This window comes from Monodon monoceros, unplaced genomic scaffold (genome assembly GCF_005190385.1).
Source record: "Monodon monoceros isolate NGI ecotype Baffin Bay Population unplaced genomic scaffold, NGI_Narwhal_1 Super_Scaffold_12, whole genome shotgun sequence".
NCBI lineage: Eukaryota > Metazoa > Chordata > Mammalia > Artiodactyla > Monodontidae > Monodon > Monodon monoceros.
In genome coordinates, this window is record NW_021703768.1 from 94,158,544 (window position 1) to 94,179,133 (window position 20,590).

Sequence of the window (20,590 nt, forward strand, 5' to 3'; positions counted from 1 at the left end):
CAATATTGGATTGAGTAGGAAAGAATATACCATCCGTGTATTATAAAAAATTGTATGGGAAGGTGATTCACCTGATATTTTACTGAGCTTCTGTAAGACAGTCACTGTTCTAAAGACTGGGGTTGCAAAGACAAAAAAACCCCACTACCTTTAGGACCCCAAGGTAGGGGTAGAGAGATGTTGAAAATGGTATGGCATCCAGACAGGAGAAAACAGTCATCACAGGTTTTACAGAGCCCTCGCTCTGTGCCAGCCACTGCTTTAAGCATGTCACCTTAGAGTGCTGGCTGGCACACTTGTTTCATCCTTACAACTTTCTGAGTGAAGTGCTAGGATCATAGCCATTATGCAAACGTGGAAGCCAAGACCCAGAGGCTAGGTATCCCATGTACAAAGAAAAAGATTTGTATCACGCTAAATTTTTAGCCTCTCTTCATAGTCACTTGAGACACCAAAATAACAAAATTATTTTACAGCAGTCATCTTGCTATATAACCACTCCTCAACATGGAATCTGATCCGTCTGCCATTGAAATAACAAAATACGTTGTCATACTTTACCCATAAAAGAATCAAGAGAGGTCTCAAGCAGCATTCTAATTGTAGTGTTTTTACTCACTCTACATCTTATCTATCAGACACTATTTTGAGACTTCATTGCAGTTAGTAGGTCCACACAATTCTAGATGATCAAAGACACTTAGTTGCCACCATGCTTTCAACCTGGATTTACCACTTTGGAATGTCTTCTGCTTTACACAGGTTTCTCTCATCTTCTTCAGTTCCTGAATTCATTCTCTAAATTCGTGAACATTTCTAAATGTTACAGGGTAGCACACAGAGGGTGGAAGGAGAGAGGTAGAAGAGCTGAGTTGAAGGTTGGGGTTCCTGTAACCCTCAAAGAAAGATATCCTAGGAAACGAAAATACATGCACATTACATTATTAGTCCACATCTAATCCAAAATTGTAGTAAATCTCTTCCATAAAGTCCCTTGTATAATCCAAATAATTTTATCATGAAGATTATGTTGTCACAGGAATTAAGTTAATGCCACACTTAAGATACTATGTAGAAAAATACCTGACAACAGCGTATAATCCATATATATCCATGTATTGATAAATCTTTTCAATAGAAAAAAAACTGGTGACAAAATCCACATAATGAAAACTTTTTAAAAAACAACTTAGCACATTTAGACAGATTTCCCCATGTTTTATTTTGAGAAGGAAAAAAAGTAATTTCTTTACATTTACCTTGGGATAGTGATAGTCCATATCTTTATTATTGAAATATTTTAGCAGTTGGAAAAGACAAGGGCTTTGATTTAAAAATCTACCATTTAACATTGTTGTATACTGCTTTTGATGAGGATGTATATGAGAATCACAGAAGTCTCCCAGTTTCTTTCAGGAGACACTCCAGGTTGATTTTACAGTTTAGCTACTTTAGCTGAGGGTCCCTCAACCTCAGCACTATTGGCCTTTTGGGCTGGATATTTGTTGTATGGGACTTTCTTGTGCATTGCGGCATGTATAGCAGCACCCTTGGCCTCCACTCGCTAGATGCCAGCAGCACGTCCCCTAACTTGTGACAACAAAATTGCCTCTAGACTTTGCCACATGTCTCCTAAAGGGACAAAACCTCTACAGGGAGAACCACTGGTTTCGCTTGTTATTCCCCAAAGATTTGGAGACGGGGACAAGTCCCCTTAACAGATACTTTTTGACCATCCTGAATTTATTGTCATCTTCTTCCTGGGAATAATGTATTCATTTCACAAAAATATACTTGGACCTAATGTAGTCAGGGTTCTGAGTTAACTGCTATATTCCAGGGATCAGATAATTTTAAGCTTTTATAATGCTGTTCCTTCAGTAAATCAGATGAAAGTTCTGTTTCTACCTGCTTGGCGGAAAAGATCTAGATGACCTTCCTTTAGTTCTTGGGACTAGAACTCCTCATTTCCCCAATCATCAGCTTTTCTTTCCCCAATCATCAGCTTTTCTGATGTTACTGCTTTTCTGTCGTAAGTTCTTGTATACATTTGATAAACTCCCTGTAGATAATGTTGAGTTAGGAGTCATATTGTTGGTAGAAAGCTTTTTCAGTAAAAAGTACTGTTCTAGTTTCAAAGTTCACATTCTCCATCATGCTTATGATGCTTTATTAATTCTGTTATCTCACTACTATTGCTTAAAAGCGCAGCTACTTTGAGGTATTTCTTGCGAACAGGGTCTCTAATAGGTCTGAGAAAGACACTCGAGCAGGCAGACACTCGAGCAGGCTTGATGACAGGTCTATTTTTATAGGCAAAATGTCACTAAGTACCAAAGCAAATGTTAAAATGGCATTAAAATCAAACATAAATTTCTGGTTTATGATTCCCATTCCGTTATTATACTCAATATAACATATGAAAATACTAGCCCTTTTATGGTTCTCTCTGTATTATTTTATACAAAGTTAGTTATCAATTAATGAGTGTCATTGATTCCATTTGGTTATTTATGGAATTTTTGAATAAAAAAATCTAAAATAATTTCTGGATAATAACCAAGAATAAACAAGGACCTAAAAGCCATACATCGTTACTAAGGTGACAGATGAAAAATGAAAATATCCCCTGAAACACTACATCGAAGTTTTTTGATGGTCAACAGGAATAGTGGTCACAGACATTCTGAAATCTTAATATGACTTTTTTAACATTCATATTGCTTTTCTTTAAATGATAGATTATTCTTCCAGGAAGAAATGGAAGTGTGTTTTAACTAAACTGAACTATTTCCATGAAAAATTATCCACCATGTACAAAGTTTGAGGAACAATTTTATACAGAAATCATTTCTCTGTGGGACTACATTAACCACATAAAATACTATGTTTGAAAGTAGAACACACAATTCACTGGGCACTAGCATTAATGGAGGATTGTCCTATATAATTCCAAAAGTTTACATGACACTCTGCAATTCAAAAATGGCCAATAGGTCCATGTAACCTAAATAATCTAAGGATTCCAAAATCAAAGCATAATAGCAATAACTTATCGGTAGGCTTAGTAAGACAGAACCAGCTATTTAATCGATTCATAGCATATGACCTTACAGACGCAATGTGTTTACCATGCTAAAGCTTTAGGAAATATATTATTATTACTATTCATTCAGGTTTGAACCAAAAAGAAATCTTGGAGTTTGGCTCTCTGGCTACTTTCATTTTGGAAAGAAACTTTGAGAACCCAGGCATAATATTTAAAGTCGCTATATGTACCATGAAGGATAATTATACATATTAATGTCCACTGTGGGTGTTTCCAATCCTGTTAAGAATTCTCAATAAGATCCATAATAAGAACACTATTATGTAATTATATGTAATTATGTAATTTTGTTTCTTGCATATCTCTTAACAAGTGAACAGAAATTCTAGAGGATTTACTGTGTAACTTTTATATCCTGCTTGGCTACATATCCCAGTGGGTTAAAATATAAATGCATGGAACCCTTGACCTCGCCTTGTTCCATTCACCCCGCCACAGGTACCTGGTCTCAAGGAGAACTGGGCTGGCAAGAAAGGTTGGTGCCCTGAGCACATCCAGCCCTGCTGCTGCAGGGGCAGTGAGAGCACATGATGTCCTACTAAGCTGTACAGGCTTAGTGGCCTTGACTTTGTCCCCCAGGCATCCTGGAGGCATCACCCACAGCATATAGAGCAACATTTTACTGTAATTATCAGAATGAGAGGCAAGAAACTCTCCTGCCTCAGAAAAGCCTCTGAAGGGAGAGGCAAGAGGAAGAAAAAGAAAGTAGTAAAAAGCAAATGAAATCTATAAACAAAGTAGCCAGCTAAGTAACTCTAATTGTATGTATCATATAGGGTTGAACGAAGCAAACATTCAGTTAACGGTCAATCAGCTTTAAGAGCTTTTGTGGTTTAGAAAGTATTGTTTCACATAAAAAATATATTTTACCTTACTACCTATAGCTTTAATATTTACCTAGGAGCCAGCAATATAACATGTCATGTCCTTTATACCTATGAAAGAGGGTTGAAGGCATCTAGTGGCTGTTACTACTTTTAATAGTATAAATGGCTTATAGGGCCTTTGTTTTCTCAAATTTTTCTGATTATTTTATGCCTTTCAAAATTTTTCTGATAAAAGACTTGCATTTGAGTTGACCACTAATTTTTTTTTTGCGGTACGCGGGCCTCTCCCCTTGTGGAGCACAGGCTCTGGACGCGCAGGCTCAGCGGCCATGGCTCACAGGCCCAGCCACTCCGCGGCATGTGGGATCTTCCAGGACCAGGGCACGAACCCGTGTCCCTTGCATCGGCAAGCAGACTCTCAACCACTGCGCCACCAGGGAAGCCCCTAATTTTTTTTTAATTTTTATTTTATATTGGAGTATAGTTGATTGCAATGTTGTGTTAGTTTCAGATGTACAGCAAAGTGATTCAGTTATACATGTATCTATTCTTTTTCAAATTCTTTTCCCATTTAGGTCATGACAGACTATTGAGCAGAGTTCCCTGTGCTATAGTAGGCCCTCGTTGGTTATCTATCAATATTTTAAATATAGCAGTGTGTACATGTCAATTAGTGAGGTAGAACAAATGTTATTTTCCTTTTTCCCTGTGTGTGTCTTTGGGGGTACAGGAAATGGAGAGACGAAGAGAAGCTTCCTGTTAAGAAACGGCCCACTTTTCACTTTCCTTGTTCTGTGAAGTAGAGGAAATAAGTTATATTTCAGAGTAGCACTGGGCCATTAACTGGCAACATATAATACAGCTACTAATTATTGAGAGATATCTGTGAATCCCTCGTACCAACTCTCATGGTATCTAGCAAGTGATAGAGACTCAATAAATTTGTTGAATTAATAAATGGAAATGCTCTGTCCCCTTTAGATCCTAGGTCTCTTCTTTAAACCTGTACACCCTTCGTATCAGGAGGGTCCTTTGGTTGATAAATATGCATCTATGGTTATGATTAGAAGTTTTTATGATACAAATTACTATGGTGCCAAATTTAACACCATAGACACTTTTTAGTACCAGCTATGCCAAAAGCACTGAGCTAGGGAGAAACAATGACGTTACCTCTAAAACTTTGTAAATGCCCTGGAAAGTGGAGCAGGGGCTCCAGAGTTACATTGTTACATGACTATAGAGCAGGGTTCTTAACTGCAAATAAACTTTCATCTCAATGATCACAAATGCGCAGACCTACTTCTCCTCTCCCCTGTTTTCCCTGTAAGTTTGGATTAGCATTTTCATGTAACAATTCCCGTCCTTCAAACCTGTAAAACACCGAGGTGTTTCCACCCTGTCTTCTGTTCCCTTTCAACCCTATGAGGAACTGAGGAAACAAATCTACTATTATCAGTAGAGGATAAGTTTTTCTATGTTTGGATATATTGTTTTGTTTCTGCTGTATTGAAAAGTAGCAGTTAAATAAGATGCTTTGAGAGATTTATTCCTGTATTTGAAAGGGAGTTAGTTAGTTAGAAAGGGGATGTTTCGCCATACATGGATATATTTCACAGTTCTTAAAAGCAGCTGTAGGGATTTCATTTTCAGATGAGGAGTCAATTATTTTTCAGCCTGTCATCTACATTGCATGTTTAGTGAATACGAATCCTACAATATAAGGTCCAAGGGTTATCGCCCACAGCAGTACACTCTGAAACTGAGGTTCCCTACGCCCTTCCAGCCATTCCCCCACCATCCCAAAGAAAAAGAATCATTTAAGGACAAGCATTGGATCACCTTTGAAAATTTTATAGACTTTAGATGAGAATCCAAACCAAAATTAATTGCTGTGTTCTATTCCAAACACTGCTATGTTGAACTGCTGTGTTCTTGTCTTGTCTCATCACTTCTTACCCAGTTTTCTCGGTGCCTCGCTGGTCTGTGTTCTAGTTTCTTACTCTGTGTCTTGAGCTGATAAAACCAGGGAGGGAGGATATACCAAGGCCCTTACCAGTCCTCCAGGCAGTATATCTGCTCAGAGAGCTGAGACGTCCAGTAGCCACCCCTTCTCCTTGCTAGCAGGGAAGGGCCTGTCCCAACCCCAGGCAGTGCTGGCTAGTCACTTTGCACTAGTCACTTCGCACTCCTCTCTCTTTAAAAGCAAGGTCCTCCTACAAAGCTACAGTCACCAAGACAGTATGGTACTGGCCCCAAAACAGAAATATACATCAATGGAACAGGATAGAAAACCCAGAAATAAACGCACACACCTATGGTCAATTAAGCTATGACAGAGGAGACAAGAATATACAATGGAGAAAAGACAGTCTCTTCAATAAATGGTGCTGGGGTAACTAGACAGCTACATGTAAAAGAATGAAATTAGAACGCTCACTAACACCAAAAATAAGCTCAAAATGGATTAAAGACCTAAATGTAAGCGCAGACACTGTAAAACTCTTAGAGGAAAACATAGGAAGAACATTCTTTGACATAAATTGCAGCAAAATCTTTTTTGATCTGCCTCCTGGAGTTATGGAAATAAATAAACAAATGGGACCTAATTAAACTCAAAATGGGACCTAATTAAACTCAAAATCTTTTTCACAGCAAAGGAAACCATAAACAAAACTAAAAGACAACCCATAAAATAGGAGAAAATACTTGCAGACGATGCAACTGACAAGGGATTAATCTCCAAAATTTACAAACAGCTCATGTGCCTCAATATCAAAAATAACCCAAAAGTGGACAGAAGACCTAGATAGAAATTTCTCCAAAGAAGATATACAGATGGCCAGGAGGCACATGAAAAGATGCTCAACATCACTAATTATTTACAGAAATGCGAATCAAAACTACAGTGAGGTAGCACCTCACACAGGTCAGAACGGCCGTCATCAAAAAGTCTACAAACAACAAATGCTGGAGAGGGTGTGGAGAAATGGGAACCCTCCTACACTGTTGGTGGGAATATAAATTGGGAAAACAGTGGAGAGTAGTATGGAGTTTCCTTAAAAAAAACTAAGAATAGAGCTACCATATGACCCAGCAATCCCACTACTGGGCATATACCCTGAGAAAACCATAATTCAAAATGATACGTGCACCCCAATGTTCATTGCAGTACTGTTTACAGTAGCCAAGACAAGGAAGCAACCTCAATGTCCATCAACAGAGGAACGGGTAAAGAAGATGTGGTACAGATAAACCATGGAATATTACTCAGCCATAAATTTAAAAATGAAATAATGCCATTTGCAGCAACATGGATGGACCTGCAGATTATCATACTAAGTGAAGTAGTCAAGAGAGAGAAAAACAAATATCACCACATGATGTCGCTTATATGCAGAATCTAAGATACAAATGAACTTATTTACAAAACAGAAACACTTACAAAACAGAAACAGCAACTTAGAGAACGAATTTATGGTTACCAGGGGGAAAGGGTGGGGGTGAGGGATAGATTGGGAGTTTGGGACTGACATGTACACACTACTGCCTATAAAATAGATAACCGCCAAGCGCCTACTGCATAGCACAGGGAAGTCGGCTCAATATACTGTAATAACGTAAAACGGAAAAAAATTTGAAAAAGAATGGATACTTGAATGGTTATAACTGAATCACTTTGCTGTACACCCATAACTAACACATCATTGTTAATCAACTATACCCCGATATAAAATAAAAATGTTTTAATTAAAAATAAAAGCAAGGTCCTCCAACCTCAGCAAATTACACTACCTCCAGTTCCTTACCTTTGCAAAGGAGACCGGTGTCAGATGGAAGAGCCTTCTGAATGGTGACTCTTACCTTGTGAGGAAGAGAAATGATTCCGTAAGAACGAAGAGCAAGAGTTCACTGGAACACCTCTTAACTTCACTGCGGACAAGTCACTTACATGCACCGCTGGTGCTCAACACCCCGTGTTTCGTCTTTCTGTTGGTTGGAGAATGTTCTCCATGCAGAGTCTAATGAATATCCAGAGGAAGTCACAACTAAAAGCAGTCTTCAGAAACCAGCCATTTTCTTAAAGTGGGTTCTAGCCGTACAATTTCACTCAAAAAGAAAACTCAGCGCCATGAAAAAGGGTTCACCATCAGCCACCCAACCTGATGTTTTCTCTACTAAAGTGAAAAAATACACATACATACTTGGGCCATAGTTTTGGTAAATTATAATACTCTTCCTTATTGTAAATCTAAGTGCTGAAAAGGAGTTTAACAATGATTCTCTCTAACCTTCTCATGTTAGAGCAAACTAAAATCCTGCCAGGTTAGCTTGTCTCCTTGACCTGACTTGTTTGGTCCACAGTCAAGAACTTAGAACCCATTTCTGCAGCCCAGTTCACTGTTCTGTCTTACCCCACCACACTGCCTGTCTTTAAAAAGTTGTCTTCCTCCACCTAGCCCCCCTCTAGCCTGCAGCTCTCCTTGTGAGACACCCTTTATCGATCACTCAAAAGAATTAAATGACTCAACTTCCCAGAATAAGTAGCTAAGCACAAGTGAAAGCTCTGGGTCATCAGTTCTTGTCTTGCGAGCAAGGAAGAGGACTTACCAACTTGCAGGAATCTTTGAAGACTTGAAAGTGTCAAGAAAGCAAGTGATTGAAGTCTCACTAGGAAGTATTCACACCTTCCATCAGCTGCAGTAAGTCTTGGCAGTGTTACTTTCATGCCTTTATCCTTTAGGTTTGTCCTGTCCGTGTGAAACGCAGTGTACTTAAATTACCAACAAAATCATGACAACACAGACTCTCTGTCAGTTGATTAAAGTGTGCTAACAAGCATGCAATTTGCTAAGTCACCCTGGGAGGCTGGATGACTGGGTCTTCTTGTACATTCAGCAGTGGAAACATGCCCTTCCTGTAGTGCACAGCCAGAAATGATGAGCAAGCTTGCAAAGGACAGGGTTAACCTTGGCCTTCTGGCATTTTGCCTTTCTCCAGGGAAACGAAGAACATGGAGAGAGCAACTGCGATACAAGGTGAAGAAAGCAGCACCTCTTGATTTTAAAAAAAAAGAAAAGGTAGTTGAAAGGTTCCTCATGGGGTAGAGCTAGAGTAGAAGTTAGCCGCGAAAGAGATCATTAGCCCCTCATATTTCAAGGTAAGCATTCCCAGACAGATACAGGTACTTTTAGACAGGCACAGAGTCAAGAAAAAAATTTTTGAGATACAGTTACTAAACAGAGCTAGAGCTTACCATGATCATTGGGATGAAGAGCATGACAGCCAGCCAAGTTGCAAAGGATTCTGCTCTGGAATTTATCAACTGCTGTGTTTGTTTCTTTTCCTAACAGGTGAAAAACGCAGCTGCCAATGTACTCAGGGAAACATGGCTAATTTACAAAAATACAAAGCTAGTAAAAAAGATAGATCATGCAAAAGTCAGAAAACATCAACGGAAATTCTTGCAAGCTATTCATCAGTAAGTACCATTCTCCTCTTTCATTCTGCATTTGTATCTCTGGGTTTATAATTCTTGCACCTGCTTATTCTTCTTTCACGCGGGAGGGAAAAAGAGAACATTATCATGTTTGTTCCCAGAAGACGTTATTTGGCACATGAATAATTCCATATTTTTTCTCAGGATTTCATTTGTCAGTTCATTTGATGGTTAAAAATCATTTATTATTGGGAGAATAGCCACATAATATATTAATTAAAGGGTCTGTTCAGTTTCATTTTTTAGATAGAAGCAATAATTTCAGTTAAAATTGTATTTCTTGATTTACTTATTCATATAGTTTGCTCTAAGATGTTTAGTTTGTATCTACTACAGACTCTTTAAAGAAATTAACATACTGCCAAGCATCTTTATATGAAGGTAGTACGTACAATTGACTTAATACTCGAATTTTTAAATTAGTTTTTACTCAGAACTTGGGGGATTTTCTAGATGCTATGTGTTCATTATAGATTTTAGAGTTCCTGTAGGTCTTACAGTCATTATTCTGACTTTATCGAGGCCACTGTTATTCAATTTGTTTAAGTCCTTCGTGCCATTTTATTGTTACTGTTATACCTACCATCATAGACTTGTAAAATACAAATCTCTATCTAGCAAGTTTCAATGATAATTTGAAAGGACCAGGTCTTTCTCCCCCAGGCTGGCAGCATCCTTACCGTAAGTACATTATGCGGGTGTCAGTTATGATGCCATGCAGCCTTGCTCTTAATGCCATTTCTGTATGGGGCAGGGCAGACGCATCACATTTTGTGGGTCAGAAAAGTGGCTTTTCTCATGCAACCTACCAGGGTAATCATGGAAAGGTAGGTAAATACTAGGTATCCTGATTATAAAGGGAGATGTGTTTTCTTAGAGCTAACTAGTACAGCAGACAGGAAGTTCTGAGGCTAAAGTGTTAATTTTACATATTTAGGGAATTCATATGTATATTACACTCACATTCCGTTGAAAATCACCAAGCATTCATCTTTTACCTCTTCATCTGCCATCCACTCTCCTTCTTAAATAGGTATCACTGAAAATGTGGAATATGTCTATAATTATAGACATACGTGTACTTGTATAGAAGTTGCTACCTTTCTTAATGAAAATAAAATCCAAGCACCCTGAGCTCTAAAATAGGAGACTCTGCATATATGGTAGAGTAGCTGGTCCTCATTGCTACTCTTAGCAATTCACACATGTTCTTTCCCTTGCTGCCACCAACACCAAAGTGACATTATTTCCCCTTTAGCTCTGTGACTTGACTGGACACACAGCTATGCATTTTCCCCATATAAGGAAAAGAATTTTAAGCGAGTACTCTTTCACAGTCTGGGAGAGAGTAAAAGTGAAAAACACAGAGAGCAACATTGTGTTCGATCTGGCTCACAAGCAGGAATTCGCTCCCTGGAGCTCACAGCTACCTTTATAACCAGGTGCCACCACCTAGGACCACTTGCCTCCACATCTTGACTCCTTGAAGCTTAGACCTAAGAGAGTGGGTCCCCTGAGAGATGCTGAGCCTTTACCTCTCCCTCAAGGGTCACCTGGTAAAATTTCCTGGTAGAGTGATCATTCCTACAGCCCCCAAACCGTACAACGCAATAACCCCAAGAGGTACACATGGTATATTGTGGAGAAATCATTCTTTGTATGTTTCGATACTAACCTATATTGTTCAGATCTATTAAAAAGAAAACTTACCTTTGCGGGTGTGAGAAAATGTGGTGTCCCAGGATGCAAAGGATGTGAGATGACGTGGAAGTAGGCAAGTGGGTCAGTCTTTGGGTTGAGCATCCACACATCCCATTTCCTCCAGGATTGTATTTGTGTCCCTTCCTGTTAGTGTAACTTACCTGTTCAATATGTAATGAAACGTGACTTGCCTTTGATGCCATTGATAAATTTCCTTATAACCAAAAAAAAAAGCAAACGCTTTGACAATTTTTGTCATATAATTCTGTAGCCATGTGTAAATAGTGGGTATTTCTATATTTATATAAATTGTCATAGAACTCTTAAGTTTGGAATACATTCACACTCAAAACCCTGGGGGACAATTTATGGGTGGTCATTATAAAACTTTTTCCACTTTGCTTTAGGTTTGAACATTCTTATAATAAAATGTTAGGCAGGGGCTTCCCTGGTGGCGCAGTGGTTGAGAGTCTGCCTGCCGATGCAGGGGACACGGGTTCGTGCCCCGCTCCGGGAAGATCCCACATGCCGCGGAGCGGCTGGGCCCGTGAGCCATGGCCGCTGAGCCTGGGCGTCCGGAGCCTGTGCTCCACAACGGGAGAGGCCACAACAGTGAGAGGCCCGCATACCGAAAAAAAAAAAAAAAAAAAAAAAATGTTAGGCAACAAATCTTTGGTGAAACTCAGTGTAAAAACTGTCCCTGGGCCATTGGCATATTGCTACAAGCTGTACTGACATGATCTGAAGGGTTTCGTAGTGTAGGTTACATGGGTTGTTCAGCATGCTGTTTTTGGGTAGAGTAACAGAGGAAACCACATGTGATTCTTCTGCTTCTTTCAGACATTTCTCATTGTTTCTTCTGTAGCCTTGTGTACTTCTAAAGTAGATGAGCTTTAAGCAACGCAAAAATGTTCTGAATTGTTTTATAAATTAGTCTTGGGGCTGTTGGGTTTCCTTGAGGTGGGAGGGTACTTATACTTTGTGAAAAGTAGATGGGCTGGGTGTGGATAGGTTATGCTAATTACGCATAATTATCTTTCACTGAACTTAATGAGTGAAGCCATACATGAAAGCACACAGGGCTCGATTCCTAAGGGCAAGGCCTTTACTGCCTTTACTGCCCCAGCCTTGTCAGGCAGCACCGGGTGAAATCGGACCTTGCCACTTGAGGGAAAATGTACCAGTTGACTTGCTAGAGCTCTCCTGGCCTCTGCTCTCCTCTGATTTGTCCAGAGAGCTTTTGCAGCAGCTCTCTCCCCCTTCTACCAGCCTCCTCTATCTCAACTCTCCTTCTCTTTTCCCAGCCTCTCTCCCAGACACATGACCTTGCTAGTCTCTGTTGGATGCCTAACTCTGCAGGCCTGTGTCCTCTCTTCAGTAACGTAGCTGTCTTTGGGGATCGTCACTTAGTGCCATGAAGCATTCTGTTTCTGTAACTTTTACCACTTTTTCTGGTATCAACTTTACAGTTTCTCATTCTTCGGTCTCAGCTAGAGACCCATCAATTAACATGAACTTGTCTCACAGCCAAGAAATCCAATAAATGTGATGTCTATAACAGAGAGTGTTAGGTTAACCCCCTGTCAGAAGACCAGGCTCCTCAATAGCCCCGGCTTCTCAATAGACCAACTTGGAAAAGACATACCCCCCTCAAAAACTTATAATCCTATTGTTTAGAATATTATCTTTGTAACCATAGCCTATTGATACTAGGCAAAAATGTCTCCTATTGTTTACTTGAACATCATGTTTCAAAGAGGCCAAGATGACTTTACACAACTTCTTCCTTCCGAACTCTAGTTCTGGAGGAAGCTATGTGCTTTCAGGTGGGGAAGTATAGTAGCGATGCAGAAGGATGATAACATAATGGAATAGCATTTCTTTCTGATCGATATGCCAAAATCCTGCAGAATCTTAACAGGACCTTCCAGCTAATGAATCGAGCCCCCTGTGCATGAATGAACACCACTCTGTGTTATTCTGTTCCAGAATATTTTACAGTTTCTTTTCTTTTGTTTTGTCTTTTTATTTCAACAAAATGAAAATAGAGCTCGGAAGTAAGTTGTGTGAGCCGCTCCTCTCAACATTCGCAGAATTTTCTACTGGCTGCATGCACCCAAGCGGATCCTTTATTTGTGAATTTTAGTAGTCTGATTGCTGCTATGGAAATGTGTTCCAAAATCATGATATTTTCCTGTGATAAGTGAAGTTCACAAGGAAGAAATCAACATATGTTTCTTATTCTTCTTTTTTTGGGGTGAGGGCGGGTGGGGGGAAGAAGTAAAAAACACAACTGCATGTTACCTTTTATTCTGGCAGCTGCAGCTTACGTAGGCTTTCTGTACCAGTTCTCCTACCTTTCAGGCAGTTCAACCAGGCTAGTAGGGCTCAGGGCCGTGCTGCCCTCACAAGTTGCTGGAGGCTTCCGCTCTGGTGTCCCCGAACTTCATGTGCCAGCTCTGCTATGACTTACCTAAATTTGAAAAGAAAGCTTATGATAAATCCCTATCATAAGTGGATTTAAAAATATATCACTCCCAGCAAGGAAAGTGAGGTAAAGGTAACATCAGTCGACAATTGAAACACTGGTATTGAATTCTAGCCACAAGCTGTTGCCTGCAGAAAGCTCTGAGCTGAGATTCTCCTCCCTCTTTTTTTAAAAACAGGGGAAGAGCAGGTGTTTGTTTGTTAGGAGATAAAAACAGGATAGGACTAGCCTGAGACATTTTTCTTATAATAATCAAGAATTGGAAGAGAATTAAAGGGAATAACTCTCCATCTGTTCTAGTATTGTTTAATGTCTTGCTTGAGTATCATTTAGTCATCTAGAACACCTCTGTTGGTATAAATCCAGCACTTCAAAAACAAAGTCCTAATCTAACCCTCTTCTTTTCATACATGAAGAAACTGAATGTCAGGTTAGGGCCAAGGCGGACAGAATACATGTCTGACACTTAGTCTTTCTAGTACATTTCTCTGTAATGACCCACACATGTTTAAAGTTGATTTGCTTGGTTTTTTTGTTGTGTTTGGGGTTTTTTTTGACTTGTTTTTAAAAGGCACACATCAAGAATTGTAACCCTTGTAAGTACTTAGAGAAACATTTCTCAACAACATATTAGATTTAAATATATGTTTGTAAATTTCTTTTAGACTAAAACATATTCAATCACTATAATAACATAAAAAGGAGCCAGTTAAATTAGTTCCAAGTCTTCTAATAAAGAAACACATAGTCACAATCACAAGTTCTAACCTTAAACTGTTTTAGACTGTTAAAGATCATGTTGTAAGCAGGTGTCAGTTCAACTCTTACTGGCAGAAGGCACTGTCTCTTCACTGTGGAGCAGATTTGGTGACATATTGGATATCCACATTTCAGAACAAGATCACTGAGCATCGTGAACATGTGTTACAAAAATCTCCCTGGCAGTAAAATCTTGCCCTGTGAATTTTTTTTTATCCCTTTAACCAATTACCTTTAATTTAAATTGGGACATACTCAAGCGTACTCTCTCCAACATTAACACTATACTTTGTAAAGGACTCGTCATCAAGATAAGGTTAGCGTGGGTTTTTCACAAAGCAGCTCAGAGAGACCTGCTTCTCTTTTGGAGCATGACTTTGAATTGTTGGCTTAAAGGACAATCAACTACTTTTCTCTGGTTGGAAAATCTTAATTTCTTGCTACATAACAAGCACTGAGTAAATGTTTGTTGAAATATTACTGTGAATAAGTTAAGGAATAGTAGGTACTCCTCATTCAGAATTTGTCTTTAAGAAAACCAGCTTTTTGACTGTCAATCAGATATACACATTGATATTTAAAAGTTTCTAAAGGTAACTTTACCAGTAGAAGGATCCCACCTGTCAGACACTTTAATTGTCCTGTGCCTTTATCTAGAATAAAAATTAAAGGAAGTTCTCCCAAGGAAATGGTCTGGCTTCCCTTCAAATTCAATGGCAGTTTAAGATAAAAGTCAAGTGAAATACAATGACGAATAAGAGAATTATGTGTTTTGAGTTATCTTGCTGCTGGTTGAATAAAAGCTTTATTTTTGCTAATGAGAATCTCACTTATCACTGTGTTTCATCAGGTTCAAATACCTAACCCAATCCATTTCAGACTAAACAGGGCTAACACCTGTATCTAGTCACATAGGCATAGGAAGGTGCTTACTGCTTCCAACATTGATAAAATTCCAGTTGCTTTGCATTTTTCTTCCTATGTCTATTTGTCATGATACTGGGTCTTTAAGGAATGTTTTGGTTTTTCTCATATGGTTAAATCCTTATGAGCCTTTCTCAGTTCAACTTTAACTACCTAGTAAATAATTGTCCTAAGGACACCTCATCTCTTTCTCTCTCCCTTCCTTTTTGCGGTGTTGGGGAAGCATGCTTCTCATTGTACCAGATACATAACCAGTTTGGACTTTATGCCAAATATTCAAGGCATTATCCATGCAGTTATTTGCTCTTGTCAATTTTGTGCATGCTCTTTGGAAGGCTTACGATAGTCGTAGGGAAGAAAAGGAACCTTTCTGACTCAGATTCTGTCTTTTAGATTAAGAAGTGTAAAAATGGAGCAGAGGAAACTGAATGATCAAGCAAACACCTTGGTGGACCTGGCAAAGGTAAGCTGGGGTCTCAGCCCTCATGATTGCATCTATTGGAACTAACCACTGCATAGAAATCAATAATGCTTCAGGAGGAGGCCACCCCAAACTTATTTAACAAATCAAACCAACAAACTATGCTGACATGATGGCCCAACTTATAAGAATTCTTCTGAAACTCTTACTTAATATGCACTTTCCCTACATACATTGTTCAAACCCATTCTAAAAGCTTTCCTACTTGCAGTGATTTGGAAGCTCAATAAGAAACGTAAGTGGACTATGAGATAGTACTTTGGGGATGCTGATATGTAGTTTAGTCTCATCTCTATGAGAGCAGAACCACATCCTGGGCTTTACTATGAGGTTCAGGGCTAAATAGGACTCATCAATAAAATTATTTTTTATATATTTTAAGCAACAGGCTTTCTATCCTGTTCCATTGATCTACATGTCTGTTTTTGTACCAGTACCATACTGTCTTGATGACTGTAGTTTTGTACTATAGTCTGAAGTCAGGGAGCCTGATTCCTCCAGCACCTTTCTTCTTTCTCAAGATTGTTTTGACTATTCAAGGTCTTCATACCACTTTTTAAAAGGACATTAATAATCCCCAATTCTTCTATCACAGTTAAATGCTTTATCTGGTTTATTTTTGGTTGTTCCTCTCAAGTGAAGTCCACTTTCAAAATGTGAATATTTGTCAATAATGACAACATTACCTTTCAATGTTCTAAATTCTATAGGAGGCATTAGAATAGATTTATGTATAAGTGTTGAGCCTGTTAACATGAATCCTTTGAAAGAGGCAACTCTCTGTTGGACCTGTGTTCTGCTGTTTGTTTGCTCTGACTGCTATGTCCTTTATAAAGCCTCCAGTATATTCTCCAAAAATTACATCTATTTGTCCTAGTCCCATGAAATAACACACTTAATTATATTCATTTTTTAATGTATATCAATAATACATACTGTATAAATATGTTGAAGATGAATATTTGATCTCTTATACATAGAAGATGATAAGTGAAGTATTTAATGACTTACCCCTGGGAGATCATATATCATTCATTTAAGCTGGGCAGCACACACATACGAGGCCTAAAGATGTGCTCAGTATTTACACACATTGTTCTCACTGGGACACATCATGGACAAAGATGGGGCAGGTTCTTCCACCACTCCTAGATCAAATGATAAAAGAAATTGGGTATTTTTATGAAAAAATAAGAGACCCCTTGAAAATAATATATATATTATATATCATTTCACTATATGTAATATAGCATATATAAATACATATTATATATACTATTATATATAATAGATATTCTCTTGAAGTAAAATTATACATCTATGAGGCAAGATGCTGTATCTTTTAATTATTTTTTGTTTTGACTGTGTTGGGTCTTCGTTGCTGCGCGTGGGATTTTTTCTTCTAGTTGTGGCTAGTGGGGGCTACTCTTCGTTGTGGTACGTGGGCTTCTCATTGTGGTGGCTTCTCTTGTTGCAGAGCACGGGCTCTAGGCATGCGGGCTCAGTAGTTGTGGCTCACAGGCTCTAGAGTGCAGGCTTAGTAGTTGTGCAGGCGCATGGGCCTAGCTGCTCCGCGGCATGTGGGAACTTCCCAGATCAGGGCTAGAACCTGTGTCCCCTGCATTGGCAGGCAGTTTCTTTAACCACTGCGCCACCAGGGAAGCCCCTCAATTATTTCTTTAGCGCCATGCTTATTATTATGTTTGCAGGACTATCCATGCCATAAGGGTTCAGTATTTTCTGAACAAATGGATGTTGCTCATATAGTCTCAAGACTATGTATCAACAGTAAAAATAAAGTTAATGCACTCTGTCTTCCTGGCCAAACTCAAAGGAGGTGCCTGTGTTCCGAACAGTAACTCCCTTATTTAATCAGTTCTTCGTCATTTATCACCATTAAGAGGTTGTTAAGCAGGATAAGAGCACATATTATAGAGGGAAATAAGACAGGAGGGCAGGCTTAGCCAAAGGGGTCTAGGCTTGGGAAAGGCTGCACTGGGCTAAGGTTAATGTCTCCAGCCTTCCCTTCTTAAGCACCCCCTTCCCTCTCTGGCTCTGAGCTGATCAGCCCTGAGGTCTTCTTTCCCCGTCTCCTGGCTATTTCCGGAACTATAACTGGGAGTCAGAGTTATGAATACCCTTTGATCAGGACAACCAATTGCAAAATTCTCTAGGGCACCAAAAGTATTTTCCTATTTCAAACCACTTAGTTCTGATTCAGCCATAGCCAACAAGGTGGATTGGTAACTTTAGTGTCTCCCCTAACTTTTATTCTCTCAGTAGTTATCTATAAAAATGCTATTTGACCCAATGGAGAGCCTGTAATTTGGAACATAGGAGAGCAAAAAGATATTTAGGAATTTTTAATTGCTTTAAGTTACTAAATTACTTGATCAAATCAGTTTGTCCTAAACTTCATTCATATTCCACGCTCAAAATTTCTGCTACATCCTAATACCATCTGTACTATTATGTATTGTTCTTTAAATCGGCTTGTTTTTAAAAATCAGCCTTGCCCTAATTAGTATTACATGTTGCAAAATGAATTTGACATGCTAACTTTTCTAACAACTATTAGAATATATACATAAATATGAAATCAAAACGTGTTTGTCTACCTGCACACCACCTAAAATCCTTGGACATACCACCAGCAGTACCTGCACACCATTTTCTGCAGCCGGATCAAATTAAGGCCTAAGATCTTTTCTTTCCTAAATCCTGGCATTGAACGGACACACTGAATTTGCTTTGCCAGGTCAAGTGTTCAGTTGGCTGACCCCACTGCTGCATTGCATGTCACCGAAAGGAGACCAGCCCTCAAGCTCTGAGAGTTGATAGTTTGCTTCCAGGGCAAGTGAATTAAAACTTCGCTCTTCATCTCTCTATTCTCTCAATCCTGTTTTCTAGACCCAGAACATCATGTATGACATGATTTCCGACTTAAACGAAAGGAGTGAAGACTTTGAGAAGAGGATCGTTACCCTGGAAACCAAATTGGAGACTTTGATTGGTAGCATCCATGCCCTACCTGGGCTCATAAGCCAGACCATGAGGCAGCAGCAGAGAGATTTCCTTGAGGCTCAGATGGAGAACTACGACAAGCATGTCCCCTACGATGCTGAGCGGTCCCGGTCCTCGTCCAGGAGGCGGCGGTCCTCCTCTACAGCACCACCAACTTCATCAGAGAGTAGCTAGAAGAGAATCAGTTAACCACAAAATAAGACTTTTTGCCATCATATGGTCAATATTTTAGCTTTTATTGTAAAGCCCCTATGGTTCTAATCAGTGTTATCCGGGTTCTGATGTCAGAATCCTGGGAACCTGAACACTAAGTTTTAGGCCAAAATGAGTGAAAACTCTTTTTTTTTTCTTTCAGATGCACAGGGAATGCACCTATTATTGCTATATAGATTGTTCCTCCTGTAATTTCACTAACTTTTTATTCATGCACTTCAGACTTTACTACTACATTATATGATATATAATAAAAAAAGTTAATTTCTGCACATACTTGTTTGGTCACTTGAGATTTCTAAAGGTTCACTTTTCACATTATTTTCAAGGTGAAATGACTGATTATCACCCGATGCATGTTGATCATTTTTATTTCCCACTTTGCCAATTGGAAGAAACTTTTCAATTACTCCATACCCTAGTCACTAAGACGTTTCTCTCATTATGAAATATTATAGTCAAAACCATTTGACCCAGCCGGCTTACTATTCTTTTTGAGTTCACCATGTCTCATTTCTAATTCATTTTGTTTCCAAATTATGTGGAAAGTGATGCTGTTACATCAAAGCCTGTATATAAACTAGGGACACAGATGCTTTCAAGAATTATTTTATTCCCAGTTTGCCAGCAAATTTACTTGAAGAAAGTATCAGGGTACACCACTGTCTATGAACTAATGTTGCAGAAATTTAGATCTAAACTACTTATTTCATCTCTTCACATGTATTTATCATGAGGGACCCGTGATGCACTCTAAGCGTTTGGATTACACACATGCTTATTCACATATACATGTGATTGCGCAGCTCCTAATAGCATAATCAATATAAATGAGTGTAACTCTTAACATGTCACATACCACCTGGCAAATGGTCTGTACTCTTGGTCTGTGCATGTTTGGTACAGGGAGGTGAATGGCAACTAGTAAATTTCACAAGTTTCATTAGGCTTGTTTCACAGGCAGTTAAGATGGGTTTCTGTGAAAGGGAACTGGTCAGTTACTGCTGCAAACACATCTCTTTCCAAATTTACTCTAAGAATCCAGTAGATTTAGAAAAACCACCTTTGAGGTGACAGCAGTGTGGATTTCTCTCACATGGTGGTCTGGAGAGTCCACAGGAAGAGCTGGTCAGTGGTAAGGGTAACACATCATAAAAATAAGGCTTCATTTGGACAGCTCTTAAACCAACCCTCTTGGGTTGGCCTAAACTTAAAAATGACTCCTTCATTTTCAGAGAAATCTGCTTTTGCCCTCTTCTCCTTTATTCTGCACCATACCCTTTGGTGTCTACCTTACGACATTGCAAGTTGCTAGTATACCAAGTATTTTTCTTCTTTAACACAAAACTAGAGCTATACATTCATCACCTTGCATAATTTAATGAACAAAATCACTTTCATAACTATTCTCTATAACTGAGGCAAAAATCAAACATTTCCATTCAACATCAAGGACATAAAAGTATGATTCCTGTAGATTGCTTGAGAATCACTTACCATTTATTACCCATCCAGAGTGGCTGAAAATGAAGCTCTTTCATGCGTCTTATATATGTCAGTGTAG

The 20,590-nt window shown here is 38.9% G+C and overlaps 1 protein-coding gene across 3 annotated transcripts in view; it reads left to right on the forward strand.

Moving 5' to 3' along the window:
* Positions 1 to 19,302, forward strand: part of KCNN2 (potassium calcium-activated channel subfamily N member 2) — a 183,939-nt gene extending 164,637 nt beyond the window's left edge. For all 3 annotated transcript variants that reach the window (XM_029218195.1, XM_029218196.1, XM_029218197.1), the window contains 3 exons: positions 9,291 to 9,418; positions 15,702 to 15,771; positions 18,700 to 19,302. In XM_029218195.1, coding sequence (XP_029074028.1) covers positions 9,291 to 9,418; positions 15,702 to 15,771; positions 18,700 to 18,987 — 486 coding nt within the window. In that variant the 3' untranslated portion in view covers positions 18,988 to 19,302. The remainder of the gene's footprint in view (positions 1 to 9,290; positions 9,419 to 15,701; positions 15,772 to 18,699) is intronic.
* The last annotated feature ends 1,288 nt before the right edge of the window (positions 19,303 to 20,590 follow it).